At 42.7% G+C, this 16572-nt stretch overlaps 1 protein-coding gene across 1 annotated transcript in view; it reads left to right on the top strand.

Moving 5' to 3' along the window:
• LOC138504995 (embryonic protein UVS.2-like) overlaps nucleotides 1-15914 on the top strand; it is a 53757-nt gene extending 37843 nt beyond the window's left edge. Inside the window, exons 11-13 of the mRNA XM_069625356.1 lie at nucleotides 1499-1617; nucleotides 4575-4800; nucleotides 15292-15914. Of these exons, the coding sequence (XP_069481457.1) occupies nucleotides 1499-1617; nucleotides 4575-4800; nucleotides 15292-15914 (968 nt within the window). The remainder of the gene's footprint in view (nucleotides 1-1498; nucleotides 1618-4574; nucleotides 4801-15291) is intronic.
• Nucleotides 15915-16572: the final 658 nt, after the last annotated feature.

Below are 16572 nucleotides of genomic sequence, written 5' to 3' on the forward strand. Positions count from 1 at the left end.
TGAGAGTTCATATAATAAGCCCCAGTGATTTTTATTGTTCCACCGATAACCTATTTCATGGTGGCAGTTGGGTTTCATTCTTACTTTGCTATTGCTATAGAACTAACGCGGCACTGCAAGAATCTCTCTTGGTAAAAGTAAGAAAACTTTCTGCCCAAGCTCGTGCGCTTGACAAGAAATATGGCCGCTTCTCCTTGGTTCCGACAATAAGATTCTACCGAGGTAAGGTGGTTCCCTCTTTGACATATGCCACCGAGGCCATGCCACAGACACCGGCGACCCTTTGGACCCGGCTGGAGGGGTACTTTTGGCGATCTGTTTTGGGTCTACCAAAGTGTTCCTCTATGGTTGTGAGACGAAGAGAAATGGGTCTTCTCTCACTGGCGGCAACCATCATAATAAATAGCATGATGCTATACAGAAAAATTCTGTTTCCGAACTGTCAAACTATCCTAGATATAATTAGGAAAGAAACAGAAGGTATGAGATGCAACATGCTAAAAAAGTGGGAAACTGCTCGCAGATCAAAGTTGAATGAAATCTCGGCTTCTGAAGTGGAGCTCTTACAGAACCCAATGAAAATAAAGAGGAAAATCGAGGAGCTCGACTGGATAAAGACTCTGGAACATGCCACCAAGTTTAAAACTACTAGCCATCTCCCTCCTCAGCCGAGCAAATTGAACTGCATTCCAAACTATTTGACTAAATTCCCCAGTAAACCAATAAGCAACCTTTTCTTCAAGGCGTGACTAAACATCCTTGAAACCAATGAGATTCGGGTGATAAGAGGCCTATCCAGCTCCAAAAACTGTCGCTTTTATAATAAAGAGGAGGAGACTGAAACAATTAGGCACCTGCTTCTGAATTGTCAGGGAACCCAGTCAATGTGCAAAAAATACCTGCTACCGCACTTGTCAGCATCCTATACTCAAGAGGAAGATTTGTGGTGGAAAAGACTAATTAGCGGCGAAAGAACTGCTTGGACTATCGCCACAGCTCAGTCATTGAAACTGATCTTAGGTTCCCTCCCTCCAACACCATTGAGCTCCTAATAGTAGTTTCTGTTTCTGGTTCGAGCCCCCCAATCTCCCTGAGTATTCTGAGTTTCGGGGACGTTTGTTTGCTTGCTGATTGACTTTTTAGAAAGAAAAAAAAAATTCTGAGTGATTGAATTTTCTCTTTATGTATCCGTTGTATCCGTCTTCCTTGTAAAAATCATTAATTTGATTAAAACAAGTAGATAAAAAATAATAATAAAAAAAATATATATAATGTTTTCGAAGAGATGTAAGTTAGAATTTACTGGTCAGTGAAGTGGCAGATGCCGGATGTTACATGGAAACAGGCGGAGGCCTTACTCAGGACCCAGGTGTTAGTCTTTTAGTTTTCCTCAAGTAACTCCAGCGTTGTTGGTGTTCCATCTGTTGCCATTACAAGAGATTGTGCATTAGATAATGTTTCAACATTCCCTAAGGTGATGTTTTCATTTATTTCTCAGTGCAATGTGGCAACACATTTACCAGCTCTCCGGGGACAATCTCATCTCCATTCTATCCCAATGTTTACCACTCCAACATGGACTGTGATTTCTACATATTAGCTCCAGTTGGGTATAAGGTGAGTGGAAAAGATAATTAATGGGCCCCCGGCAATAAGGTTTGGCACACAGCGGTGACCGATACCGGAGAGAATGATGCCTTACAAGTCTTTGAAACTTTGATAGAGCGCTCAGTGTTGCATCATGTTGTGAGATTGAAGATATGTTCTGTATGTTATCCCCCAGCTCATTTCTCCTATCATGTGATCTTTGGAATGCTTGAGTCTGTGCGGTTCCTAATTCGCATGTACACCTGCCAGCAGATCCCACAATCCCTTCCAGATCTTCAAAGCCTGCATACTGCCAGGCTTTGGATCTTGTTAACAGAACCAAAAGAACCATAGGACGCTTCATTTTGCCTTGAACCCTCAAAACGATCCTACACCCACTATCTGAACTAAGGTGTTTGGGTTCTTGAGTTTTCTATTTAACTGACATTGATGTAACTATCCAAGTCAGACAGCATGAAGAGACGAAATGGCTGTGGTGCAGGGAGAGGTGGAGGACTGCAGCTGAAAAACAATTGTTTTTTACATTTGTTAGGGAGAGTTTTGCACAACCCTCTTGTGAGTACTGTGCAACCACCTAACCTAATGGTAGAACAGTATGTCACCCAAGAGACAATGCAACACGTCAGGATTGAGGAGGACTAGCAGGAAGGTACAATTGTTCAAAATAGTTGCTGTTAGGTAAGATTTTGTGATGTCCATCTGGTAAGGGACTTTACAAGACTTACCTGCTTGGTATTCATGACATAACTGTTAACATAGGCCTGTACTAAACAAGGCGGTAGAGTGGCTGAGCAGTAGAGTAGTACAATGAAATTAGTAAAGACAAGTAGTCAAGTAAACACTTACACCCTTAAAAGTTATATCACATGAATTATGTATATATACACAAAGAAAAGGAATCACACTAGGTTATGCAGCAACTAATAGTAACATCAAACAGAATTTCAGAATCAAGTACATACCTTTTGTACTAAAACATTCCCAGCGCACAGAGTGACATCAATTAAGGGCAGTAGTACCACTTATGGTTCAGCATACAATATTGAGTTTGGAAGGAAAACGTGTTAGAGTAGAATAGAACACTGTAGCACTGTAACCATCGTATTTTCTCCCGGAAGGATATAGAAGTCTTTTCCCCAGCAATAAGAGTGTCAAACAATGAAAACCTTTCTAGGCAACAAGCACTGTCAAAGCCAGAAGGGTTCAGAAGGTATGCCTTTAGGGATCCAGGACAGCCAAATTCAATAGGGCAGTTCTAGTTATGACGCAATCTTGTTAGAAAAACTTAGTGGAACAGTCAGTCATTCATTGAAGAAAAATCCAGGAGCTCAAGTGAGCCTACCTGAGGTGTAGAAGATGTGAAGCCTGCACAAGTGAATTGCAGTAATTCAAAAAGAAGCTAGGAAGTACTAGATTTGGCTAAAGGTGGTTAAACTGAAAGCTCCAGGATTTGTACAAAACTGTTGCCCTCATTTGAGCACCCCCCCAGTCACTGCGACTTTGGGGGCGCAGAAAACACTGACTCACATTACTTCACCCAAACAGAGCATTGAGTAACGTTAGACAGGGGTTGCAGGGGTGTGCCCCGCTTGCCATTGTAGGAAGCGGGGGACAAGAAAGTAAAAAAGGAAATAAAAGCACCGTGGGGCATCAGCTCCGACCCACGTAAGTCAGTGCCAAGGGATAGCAGGGAGTCGGCGGCGCACACTTCTATGTGCGCCGCAAAGGTAAGTGAGGTGGGGGGCTCAGTTATGGGAATGCGGGTCGGTATGTCCATAAAGTGATCTATTTGATCACTGCGCCATGCCGTAATTGGCGTCAGCATGTTCATCGGTGCAGTTACAGGCGGTGCAGTGATCACATAGATTCATGACCTACAATACCTTAGAATTGAAGCAGATGTTCCAGCTGGCTTCCTTCTTGATGCAGCGATGCAGACCCTTGTTCCTGGACCTTGGTTGTGGTGACGAAAGGAAGGACATCAGGGACTCTGCAGCAATGGATTGCACATGTTTCAGTGGCTCCTCATGGTTTTGGCGCCTTTTTCTCAGCACACAATAGGAACGAATATCTCCAGTTGGAATATTCTCGTCCCTTGGTCCTGAACTCTGGACAAAGATTCCTGGATTCTGTAAACTCACAAGGATGTCTGCAAAGTTTCTGCCGGATTTATCCTTCGGAAGACATTGCACACATCGATGGTCCAGGTACCCCGGGTGTTGGGAAATTGCATCACAGGAAGGTTGCAGCGACACAGAGGTTGGCCCAGAACAAATCAGGTCTTGAGGCTAGTTGGTCACAGGGGCAACCCATCGAATCCCCCATTGGTTGGTTCTGACTGCGTAGCTATGTGTGGTCACTCATACATATTTGTGGGAAACATGTACACCTCTCCAATTGGAAAAAACACCAGCCAACTCGCGTGCACAGTTGGCAAGATCAGGTTTACAAAATGATAACATAAAAGTATATTTAGATTGTAGCTGCAGTTTCTTATCACTTGCTGCCAACATTACATTACACGTGATGCATTTCCCCACACTAACTCATAGATCAATTAAGAGTAGGCGATTTATGCAGATAGGTTTTTAAAAGGGTTTGGAACATGCCTGTGAATGGCAATACAAGTTACAGATGTGTGGGAGCTTATCAATATTTGCACTGCCTTCCTCTAATCTGGCTTTGACATTCCCCTGGCACTGTCGTCTACTGCAGATGTATGCTTGCCAATTGTTTGCAACTGTATGTACAATAGAAACTTTTTTCAGATGCACAGCATATTGTATATCATTTACACATGTACAAATTAGAGGTGTTCCCGGTGGAAGTCCCATTTATGTCTAGAAACGTGTGTGACTCAGATCCTAAATGTAATACTTAAGAGACGGCATCCCTTTGCAAGGACAGAGAAGGACAATGAATGATAACTATGTAACAATTCCCCCTTTCCTTTCGTCGTGCTACAGGTCTCGTTGAGCTTTACAACTTTTAACATTGAGGCTGATGCAACCTGCGCTTATGACAACCTGTCCATTTTCAACGGAGCCAAGACTACCTCTCAGCGTGTGGGCAAATACTGCAGAACCAACCTCGTCCCACCACCAGTGACCTCCACTGGGAACTCATTGCTGCTCCAGTTCCACAGTGATGAATCCTTGAACTTGAAGGGATTCCAGGCCACCTACACCTTTGGTAAGTTGAACGTTGCAACATCCGCTCGCTCTGTGGCATTGGTGGGAGACCTTATTTCTTACCTGAAAGCAAGAGGTGATTGACCTGTGCAGATAGCGTGGGAGGTGCTCTGTGAAGCAAAGATGCCTGAATGCACTGTAGGCTAGATGCGGAGAATGCACAATTGTAAAACCATTGCGTACATCTCTGTACTCACCACTCACATCCTTGAGATCACAGCCCCTCCCATGTTTAGGGATATGATTTGGCATAAATCCTTTGCCGCTGTCTGATACTATCTCATTTCCCGTGTTGTTCAGCCTGTCCAGAAAAATATGTTTGCTGGCAGGGCACTGGAACCTGCAGGCACAGTCACGAGGAATGAACTACCACTCACCCTCATAGTGGAAGAAAATCAGTTGTTTTGTCGAAAACGTTGAAGGACATGTTTACATTTTCATTAAAAAAGCATTTGACTATTAACATATCAAGTTGCTCATGTCTGTTGCCCACCTATATTGTTGCTACAGTAACTTGTTGAACTCTTGTAATTATCCCACACTTAGCTGGTATTGTATCTGCCCTGCTCCTTTGTTTTCTACTAAATCTTGCAAATACTCACCAGTTATACTCCTCTAGCACTAGCACTCTCCCCCAACTTTGCACTTAACTGATATGATTGTTCCAAAGCAGTGAGTGATCAGAACCTGTCGTCCTCCCTCCATTTTCCTTTTCCTTTTGGAGCATTTAGTGCCTTGTAAATCACCAATAAATATGACCTGATTCATGAACGTATTTTATAATGGTGCAATACAATTGGAAACACTCTGTGAATCAGGCCCATAGTCTACTGACAAAGCTAGTTGCTACTAGCCTAAACAATCACCATCTTGCTTAGGGCACTACGGCCTTGTGGCATCCCAGTCGATGTGGGAGTAGGGGTATACCCAGCCTGTGCTATATATAGATAAACCCTCCATATCTCAGTGTTGGGGAATGACAGAGGCTGCCATAGATCTCTGTGCTCCTCCCAGAGCATTATTGTCAATTTAGATTGAACAATGTCATAGCCTTTTCCATGTGACTGGTGACGGAAAAGTTGATGTAACAACCTTGTAAAATTGACTGACACTGGAGATTAAAGAACACAAATGACAGATTTTCATTGAAAAATGTGAAAGGGGACTGGGCCTTTATCAGTGACACTGAGTCTGGAGCGAGTCCCCCTCTGGGTCTGAGAAGAACAGCTCATTTCAGTGGCCCATAGGGGCCTTAATGCTGCATATACCGTGACATGCTTCCACCCACCGAAACATGCATGACTCCCTTTGGGGATGCAAAGATCTTCTATCAAATCTATGGTTTATATTCATCTCCCTTTCTTTACCCTAGTGAAAGCCTGATCCAAGAGAAGGAATCCTGAAAGAATGCAATTGGATTATAGCATTGAACCGTGTGATGTTCCTGAATTCACATTTATTTCTCTCTCTTGTTTCATTCTCTACTGTAGTCCTTTTTCTCAGAAGGAGTCGTTAGTTCCCTCGTTATATATGTGGTACATGTTGGTATGTGATGTCTTAGCATAATCTGTTTTTTGAAAGTCTGAGAGAAGTGTAAAGTGATCTATTGAGATGAAGTGATAAAATGAAATAAAAACTAAAACCTGACCCTGAATTCTTTGATTTCGTCACAAATGACATTGCTAGAATACATATAGTGAGGAACCTACCCTCGATGACCAGCAGTCTGTGAGTAACAGGCCCTGCTTGGCCATAAATCATTTTATGCCTATGTCTGATCACTTGATCTTTAAGCAGCAGCCTCCACCAACACTGCAGTTTGTCTCTGTGAGTTGCCTGCAGGCTTCCCCAGCTTGTTTGACCCCACTGTGTGTCTGACTGCTGCTCCCATGCAGCACACAGTCACGCCTTTGGTTGGTGAACTACTGCAAGGTCAGACCAGTGGCAGATATACTTGATGGTATGGCAGGGGAGGGTAATGACTAGAACAGGTCCCATTAATAAGGACACTGCTATGTTTCACAACGTGTGGCCTCCTTTTGGGGATTTCCTTGCGCCTCATTTCTGTGAGGTGGCCATTTACCTTTGCACCTCTCGAAATGGACAGCATCAATCAGGGATCTTTGGAGGACTTGAAATATAGAGTGCACATTATTATCTAATATCTCAACAGCTCTGCTCTGGATCTATGTCAAACCTGTGGCTTAAAAGCACCATTAATCGCCAACAGGTAGCTAGGTCGAACATTCAAGCTAACCACTAAGAATAGGTGGAGCATTCATGATGTACAATACTTGTGCAGAGTTACAATGGCAATAAAATAATAAATGTTTAGATATTTTACATATAATCATGTGAAAATTAAACATGGTTGCAACCTGGAGTTTTGCCATAGCGCCTGCTAACAAATGAAAACAATTCTAGAAGATTCTATCTCTTTCTCGTCGAGGCTACATGTTCGTGCCACATGGACCATTTTGTCTGTGCCTACAGCTCTTTTGGCGTTTGCATGGGAAAGGAAACACTGCCCTCAGAACTCAATTATTAAGACCACAGAGCGGTCACACCTACAGCAGAGAGTGCTGACCAATAAATCCTGCTATCCTTGTTTTGGAAAGGCAGTAGTGCAAGGCTCGCAATCCCATCCAGGGCTCGTGCAAGACATGGTGCAAGGCCTACCATAATTACAGGGTTTTCTATCTACCAAAGACTACAGAAATCGCTGAACAGCGTTTGAGAACAAAAACTAGCTGGGTGGTCACACCAGAGGAGATTGCAACCATTCAAGGAGACGTCAGTTGCTGGGAGGTAGAGCCAAGACACTCAATAGCAGCAGCAGGTAGCGCTACTTTCAGAACTAGCCGGGTGTACTCCCCTGTAGACTTGCTCAGGGTCTGTATCCTCAATGTATGGCATTGACCATGCCGGCAGCTAGAATGGGCCACTCTAATATCATAACCACATAGAAAGAGCATCAGCTTAAGGGCTAATGGTTTTCACAAGAATAGCTAGGGGCAGCCAACCCAATGGCTGGTGCAGATGCTGGGAGTTATTCACATGGGATTCCAAAACCTGGACTGGCCCAAGACTGAAACGTCCATATGCCAGTCTCTGTAATGCCTGTTAATAGCAGTGCTGCGCTGCTTCATAAGGAATCTGCAGCTCTAGCTCACAACTGGGGAGTTATATCCTAAAGCAGAATAGTGGAATTGTAACCCTGAATCTAGCACAAGAGGAGCATGCATTACACTTTAAATGTACCTAGATTGTGAGGAAGGTGACATGGTTGGAGTGAATCCGTAGGTTGCCCTTTTTTGGCATATGCAAATTTCGGTGGAGACGTAGGCAACTCAGGAACTAAGACATTGAAACTGTTTGTAGGGTGGAAGAGGTGAGCAAACACATACCAAGGGCCTCGTTTGGCCTCTGAATCTCTTCGATTCTCATGTAGTCTGCAAACGCATCCTGTAACCGAAAACATGTTAAAATATCTGCATGAGATTTGCCAACACTATTGGTCTATTTATTGCTTTAAATGGCATTCCCAAGGGAAATGGTACGTCTTTTTGATTGGAAGGTGCAAGGTACAGCGTGTCTTTGCAAGTTCATATTATAACACGCTGCTCAGTAGACCGATGCCCCTGAGCGTTCAAGCTATATTGATACTGTGCACGAATTTTAATAATTATCCTACACATCAACCTAGATCCTCCTTTGACTTTGGAGTTATCATTGCCATAGACAAATAAACAGAAGCACTTAAGCAGAATCTGATACACTGTATCCAAAAGGGCCTTGGACACAGGACAGCGATATGGAGGTCAGGGGCCATATGTTGTTTGCCGACTTGCTAGGAAGAAACCCATGTATTGTTTTGAGCCACCGCAAGACGACATTCACCGGGTTCACCCTGAGGGTCTTTGTGCTTCTTGGGTATTCGGATGGAATTCGACCTCCTTTATATTATGTATGTAATCCCGCTTTTGGATTTCCTTTTTTATTTCATTTTCTGACAGTTCAAGACATACATTTGAATTTATTCAATCAATCTTACACAATGCATTTTTTTCCTTTTAAGCCTGCAATTATGGATTTAATAAGTGGGAGAGTCGTGTTGATAATTAAGTCAACAACAACTCTTTGTATTGGGACCTTGTTTGCAGTAGTGTTCTGAGGACACAGTGAATGCATCAAATTGAGGCCATACCTCTAACGGACATCAGTGTCAAGACGTGATCAAAACAAAGCCCAAGTCCAAAGTACTTTCAGTGTCCAGAAGCAAGTCCGGGTCACCAGAGCACAAGGGAACTGCAGAAGCTATCCAGATAGAAAAAGCCAGAGTAAAACATGTCAGCCCACAGCACCATAATGGTCTGCACTAAAGGCGGCTACTGGGTCACCGGCAGTGGCACCCGTAGTCCACGTGGAAGAGAGAGGGGGCTTCTCGGTCTGTCAAGACGTGATCTCCTGAGTGGACTAAATACCTCCACCCCAAAGTACCTGTCAGAGAAGCGAAAACAACTCCCTTACCAGTTATTAGGGACACAGGTGGACTGGAACTGCATCACCGGATCCCCAGGCAGCTTGAAATAAAGCGACAATATTAGAACACAACAATTTGCACTACCACAATGTATGGGAACACGTTTTGTAACCTACCTAACAAGGCACCAGAAGGAGGCAGAATGGAGGAAAGGGAAAAACCCAGACATGGGAAAACCTCCCTCAGGGATGAGTGCGCAATAATGGATATTGTTCCAGTCAGTGTTCCAGTAGAAAGTTCCAGGGAAAAATCCAAAACAAAGCCCAAGCCAAAGTACTCTCAGTGTCCAGAAGCAAGTCTGGGTTGCCAGATCACTAAGAAAATCCCGAAGCAATCCAAATAGAAAATGCCAGATTAATAAAAAAAAAGTAGAAAAATCACAAGATCAGCCAAAAATCCACAGACAATCCAAATGCAATTCAGTGAACAAAAGCCAGGGTCAAAAACCACACAACAGGAAACCAGGAAACAACACCCAAAAACACCACTCACATGAACAGCTGAGAAGCACTGAAGGAAAAATGGTTGGGGCTTTTATGGGCTGCTTCCTGGTTGTGTTTTGTCACATGACCTGGTGCTGGTCGCGGGAGAGTATCACGTTTGCTGTGCATCCTGGAGTCGCCATGGCAATCACCAACAACGCCGCAATGAGTGCCGTGTAGAAACGTCCGTAGGCAAGATTCTGCCCATGATACTGGCACGGGAGGTGGCACTACTATTCAAGTAGAGGGATGGCATGGTTCCAGAAGGGAGGTGTGAAAGACTGGATGGATATGCCAAGGCGGCAGGCACCACTAGCTGAAAAGAGACTGGGTTGATGACCCTGGTAATTCGATACAGGCCCACAAAACAAGGAAGAAGCTTGCGGTAACCCGGGATACGAAGATGCCGTGTAGATAACTAGAGCCTGTCACTGGTCTCAAATATTGGGGCTAGGTGTCATCGCTTGTCTGCCGAGCGACACATGGTAGCCTGAGCATCCTGAAGATGTGACAGTATCTGCTTTTGTGGCAGATCCGATACTGGTAGGGTGCGGGGATGCTGACCATACAAAGAAAAGAAAGGAGAGAAGCCAGTGGAATAATGAGGTGCAGAGAATGCACACAACCGGTCTTCATTGGATGGTCATATTTCTGCGATTATGAAAAGAAATAGGTGGTAGCCCAACATTCTCTTAACATTTCTAAATGCCCAGTAATTGTAATTTCATTCATCTCATAATAAATAGAGGCAACCTTGCATCTTAATGAAATAGGGATTTCTGAAATCTGTTATCATCGATATTCATTCTCACTTCAAAATCAACTATTTTTTCAACCTACAATTCAACAAATGTCAATCACAACTTGTATACACTAATGAGACTATACAACGCCATATTATTCCACACACTAATGCAACTTCTCACACTACTACACAATCACGAGTAACTTGTCTATAAAAGCAAAAATATCCTGCCTGCATGAATCTGTCATATAGATCGAGCCATACTTGTGATCAATTACACAATCTGGCCATGACATTACAGGATGCCATGGTTGATCTTTTGATTATGCAATGACTAGATATTTCCAGCAATGGTCAATGAGGGATCTCCAGTCATGAAAAGATAAAATAAAGAATATTGTTTAAACTATTGAACAAAGATGACCCACTAGATGAATTGTTACAAAAACTATGCCTGACATTCACAACTAGAGAGGAGAAGAAAATTGTTGTGCACTATTCTGCCCATCTCTTCTTTCACCTTAAGATGTAAAATGGTGGATGGTGGGTTGGCTGAAAATGTACATGATGTGCACCAATGTAAAGAAAATGCTCAAAAGACCTCCACAGAATGTAAGCTCATGCAACCAGTTGTTATCAGTGCAAGCATGAGATGAAATAAATGATTCTTTGGGTGACAAGTAAGTGTTGCTACCAGGGGTGTTGCGAAGTCTGGGAAAGATCCAGGACAATGCTAATTTCTGGACTGTCAGGACTCGGGGGTAGCTAGCATTTTGGTTGTAGCCCCTGAGCTTCAGTTTGGGGCTACAACTCAAGTTCCTGGGGCTATAGCCCACTCAACCCCCAAGCCACACCAGTGGTTGCTACAGAAACAGCACACTGTAATAGAAGCAATTCGGGATGAGCAGCATGTTCAACCTTGAGAATGAAACTAATAATTTGTGTCAATATGTGAAGATGTGAATATGCTGCACTAGAGACTTTATTTATCTGGTAGATATAAATTATAAGAAGCGGTGAGAGGGGAGATACCTGTTGTAATCCAAAACCTAAATTGATGGGCTTTGAGGTAAAGTTTACAATGTTAAACATTTGGACCCTTTCAGATAAGAAACTCCCAAAACATAAAACCATAAAGGTGTGAAGTAATTCGTCCCTGTAAGGCATTTCAGACGAGACACTGAAATAGAATGAATCTAGGTATCAAACATGGCTGATAGGTCTGGAATGGCAAGCAATAAAAGATCATCCTTGTCAGTATGAGCAAGAATATTATCCTAGGATCAATGCTCACTCCATTCAGTACCTAGGTTGAAAGCCATATTGGTATGTTTTCAAGATATGTTGCTCCACAAATTGTAGTTGTGTGGTAACAATCGTCACCAGTGGAAGATCAGAATAATTTCAAATACATATTTTAAAAGGTGGCCATATTAAAATATTTGTCAACTCACAGAAATCCACAGGGAACCCTTGACACAGACTAAAATTGAATGTGTGCTGAGGATCAGTCACCTGGGGAGTTTGCTTAAGAACGGTGCAGATTTGCCAAGATTTCTCAATGTGTTGATGCCAAAAGCCTATATTTAAAAAATACATTCTTCATGCTCCTCCAAAATATGTAGTGACTCAGTTAGTACATGATTATGATTAGTGAGGAAGTCAAAAGTGCATCATCACACAAGCTGCACAGAACTATAAATCACTGAACCCAACAACCACCAATGCAAAACAAGAACCCCAAATAAATACCTTAAGCTAAGAGTACTCCTTAGCTGAACTTAAAGGTGTGGGATCAAGACATTCCTACGCTGTTAAAGATCTAAACATATAGAGAAGACCCTCTATTCAAGGTCAGCTAACTAGTCCTCCAGCTGGAATGCAAAATACAGATCCCACAAATACTGATCCAACAAAACAGACTTACATTAGTCTTCAATATTTAGGTTCAGGCCTATCCTGGGCTAAACATATTCTATTCTTTGAAAGAGAAACAGTTAGAACCCAGAAGTAGGTTGCTAGGGAAATCAAAATCAAAATATTTCCAGAGACATAAGTCAATCCCCACCTCCCTGAGCCAATTATTAAGACACATTATCTCCATCTCCTCCTAGGGTCCAGGATAATTGATTCCAGTACCAGGGTGAGTAAAGCCAAGACATCCATATGATATCATTTATCAGAACTATCAATACTAATCTCCTAGGAGAGGTAGTTACCCTTCTAGGGAACAACAGCAATTTTACCAAAGACCACCCCACAGTCTGGGAGGTAAAGAAAGATTTTCTCAAATTGACCGACAGGTTAAACATTTGACAGCAAGTATTTGCCAAATCATGAGATCCTAACTGGGAAATACTGATTCTAACACTAACAGAAACCTTGGACAGAATGACTAGACAGGACAGAGTGGATGATGGCAAGAGAAACGGTGTCAATTTTAAGGAGCAGGGGACAAGAGGGATGCGACGGTAAAGTTATGCCAGGTAGTACAGAAAGGATCGTTAACCTTATTCTCTTTATTCCTTGTAAGCAAATCAGTAAAACATAAAAAAGTGAAGTTTAGTGAGAAGAAAAATGTGATGACTACACCTGGAAGAAACGGAACTCTTTTGAGATAGAATCCAGTATTTCCTCTTTGAAAAATGTGACACATGCTCCAAAAGTGCAGCTACTCTGAGTTAGACAAACAGAATGAAAAGAAAGAGTACAAATGAAACCCATAGACTGGAGACACAAAAAGAAAATAGTAAGTAAATCTGGACATCTAGAACAAAAGTCTTTTCTTTCCTCTGCAGATTTTTCTAGTCATTACAATACAACCAACAGCAGTGACTTGGAACTCATGGAGGGGGGAAGTACCCATGCCAAAGATGATCTCTGTTGGAAAATGTATCTAGAACACTATCATAGGACTATGTGCTTCCCTGTTTTTCGTTTGCTAAAGTATTTGGAACTAGTTCATGATTGTCCCTTTTTAACATGGGACACTTGACTAGGGAAGTACCAGACTTAGTGTACTGCCAGGCACACTCATGTTTCACATTGGTAATACTGATAACCAAACAAACAGATCGCACAACGATAAAAAACACACACAGGTTCTATGTTTCTTCCCCAAGGCACTTTATAATCTTTCTGCAGACTAGAGCAAAACACACAAGAGAAATATTACAATGGGCATTCATTGGTACAACACAGGAATAAAAGCATCACAATCTGTAAGGGCAGTGCATTTACATTTGAGCTTATTGGTTCAGCCTGCTAGGCATCCGGCACCCAAGACAATTACTTTCTCTATTGCCTTCAGCGCAATTAGCCACTCCCTAGAGAACCTGGCAGAATATGTGCATACTTCATACATAATCTTGTAAGTTTCAATGATAAACTTTAGCAGTGCTGCAAAACACTCTTACAGACCACCCCTCCTTTCCAAAGAATGTTTCTTTTCACATGGTGAACACAGAGCAAATGTTTGTGTCCCGTTCTGCTTGTTTGTCCCGATTTGGCATTCCATGGATCAGGCTATGAGGTGCCTTTGCAACACTGGCACTGTCTCCCCTTCTTTTCTCCCACTCTGGCATGCCGTCGGAGAACAGCAGTGTCTCCTGGCCCCTCTCACACCTCTTTCTGCAGTGCTGCCAGCCAGTCTCCTTATCAATGCATAGCACAGCCAGCACGCCAATGTCTTTGTTGTTTTCTTTTTCCTCTCTGTCCTCTTCTGTCTTTCTTTGCTCCATCTACAGCCAGACTGTTTCTTTCCTCTTCTTTCCTCTTCCCTGCACTTTTAAGCTTTCTTTGATATCTCTCCTTTCCCTATATTTTCATAAAGAAAGCATATTGTTTCACCACCAATTTCCATACATTCTGTTGAGAGGTCATCAGCCAATCATTACCTCCCCTTTTAGCCAACACCAGTAATTTTCCAAACCCTTTCAGTTTCTCCATAGTGACCTTTATACAACACTCTTCTCCACCCTGGATTACATGTAACATATCACAATGACATCCTCCCATTTAAACAAAGGGTTTTTCTTTTGCAAAGCATGTTCTGCTGTTTCATCGCCCTGAACCTCAAGGCCACAAAGCACATTGCAGTTCAGCATTCAATTCCAGTGTTTATATTGTACGCCAACATTGTGGTGTGTCTTCATGCACCCCCATCCTGCAGCAGATCTATAGCCTAAGCAAACCCACTCTCATCACAATAATTACAAATATTAGTTGTTTTAAGATTAGTCATTAGTCGTCCTACTGTTTAGTTTTTTTTAATGGTTATTAGGACCCACACTATAATGTGCTATGCCAAATTCCAAATCACCACCTCTTCAGATTGCCCTCAGTGCCTCACATCATCACTAAGTCACAAACCTAACACATGCTGTGACATTAGCATAATTTCTAAAGTGATACAAACAAACTCATACAGAAGTCAGTGGTGCCGCTAAAATGAGTACATGGTTGAAATTTGAGTACTAATTATCCTTAGATCCCCAAGTGCATTTTTATCCCTAAAGAGTCCTTGACTAACCCACATGAACTTGATCCTGGGAAGAATGAGAGCTGTCTAAGCTCATGAAATCCCAAACATCAACAAAATGAAATCCAAATTTTCCACTAACTCTTTCATGAAAAATGAAAGGCGGAGTGCGTAGCAGTGTTGATTGTGTTGGAGGCTGTCGCTACATTTCCAGAAACTCTTTTGAACTGCTTTCACTACAGTGCCTTGTGTGACTGTCCACGTTGTTTTGAAAAGAGGAGGAGCAATCAACAGTTTAAAACCCCTACCTCCATCGCAGAGTGACACGGAGTGCGTAGGAGTGTTGATTGTGTTGCAGGGGAGCGCAGGAGCAGGTATGATGGCTGGCCGTAACTCAACAAAAAAGGGTGACTCTGCTTACACCGCCTGCAATAAAGACAGCATGTCGGACGAGGCAATAGCTTTCATAAATCAAACATCTGTGCAAAGTGTGCCTACTGAACTTGCTGGTGACATGACTGGGTGCCACCCCTTAACGAGACGACAACTGCTATTTCTGACGGCAAGATCGGAAGAAATAAGGAGTGTGCGAATCCCTGCTGCAGTAAGTTCAAAAACATTTACCTTTACTTCTGCCTCCACTTTAAATGACGTTTCCCTGGACTGTTTGTCAAATCATCCTAACAGTCCGGTGTTTGCCGCTGCTGAAAATGAATGTGAGTCTGCGCACAGTGTAACGAGTGAAACGCAGGTAAACACAGCAAACCATAATAGCAAAGCGCTGCTTACAGTGAACAATACGTATTTGACCGACAGAGAGAGCACCTCTAATGTGCATGGCAATAGGGAACCTCGGGGAGTGTAGTCACTACAAACATTAGCCCGGATTTCAGCTGGCTCTGTACACATGTCAGTTGCAGTGAAAAAGTGCGAGGCAACTTCGAAGGGCCCCATTCCATGCGATTATAAATTTGACTCTCTACTACACTTAGAGAAAAAAATACTCAAACAAACATACGAGAGGATGAGTTTATAATACAGTACTCTCACACTGCAAATTCATTCAACTGTGGTAGCAACATGGATGTGCTAGCTATACCGTCAGAGCAAGCAGGTGTGTGCACACTAACCTCAAGCATGAATGTCTCTGTAAGCGAAACACGCAAACTCGAACAAGAAGAGCAGCTCCGATGCAATTCGATTGTGATTGCGGAAAAAATTCTGGGTGATCTCATTGCACTTCACTTTAAAATTGGGAAACAAAATGTACATGAGTCCATCTGTCAAGTGGACGAAATCACTAAAACAAAAGCATAGTGCAAACTGGATCAGCCAGTGGATTCCCATGAAGAACAGGAGCTGTCATCTATAGAAAATTTGGAACCAAGCCAAGGACAGTCGCCTATGATGTCACCCACAAAACAAAAAAGACTGCCATCTAGCACTGAACGTCATATCACCCACTCACAGAAAAGGCACAATACAAAGCACAAATACAAACGAAAGAGACCATTGTAAATGAA

This window comes from Ambystoma mexicanum, chromosome 11 (assembly GCF_040938575.1).
Source record: "Ambystoma mexicanum isolate Mex_15411 chromosome 11, UKY_AmexF1_1, whole genome shotgun sequence".
Classification (NCBI taxonomy): domain Eukaryota; kingdom Metazoa; phylum Chordata; class Amphibia; order Caudata; family Ambystomatidae; genus Ambystoma; species Ambystoma mexicanum.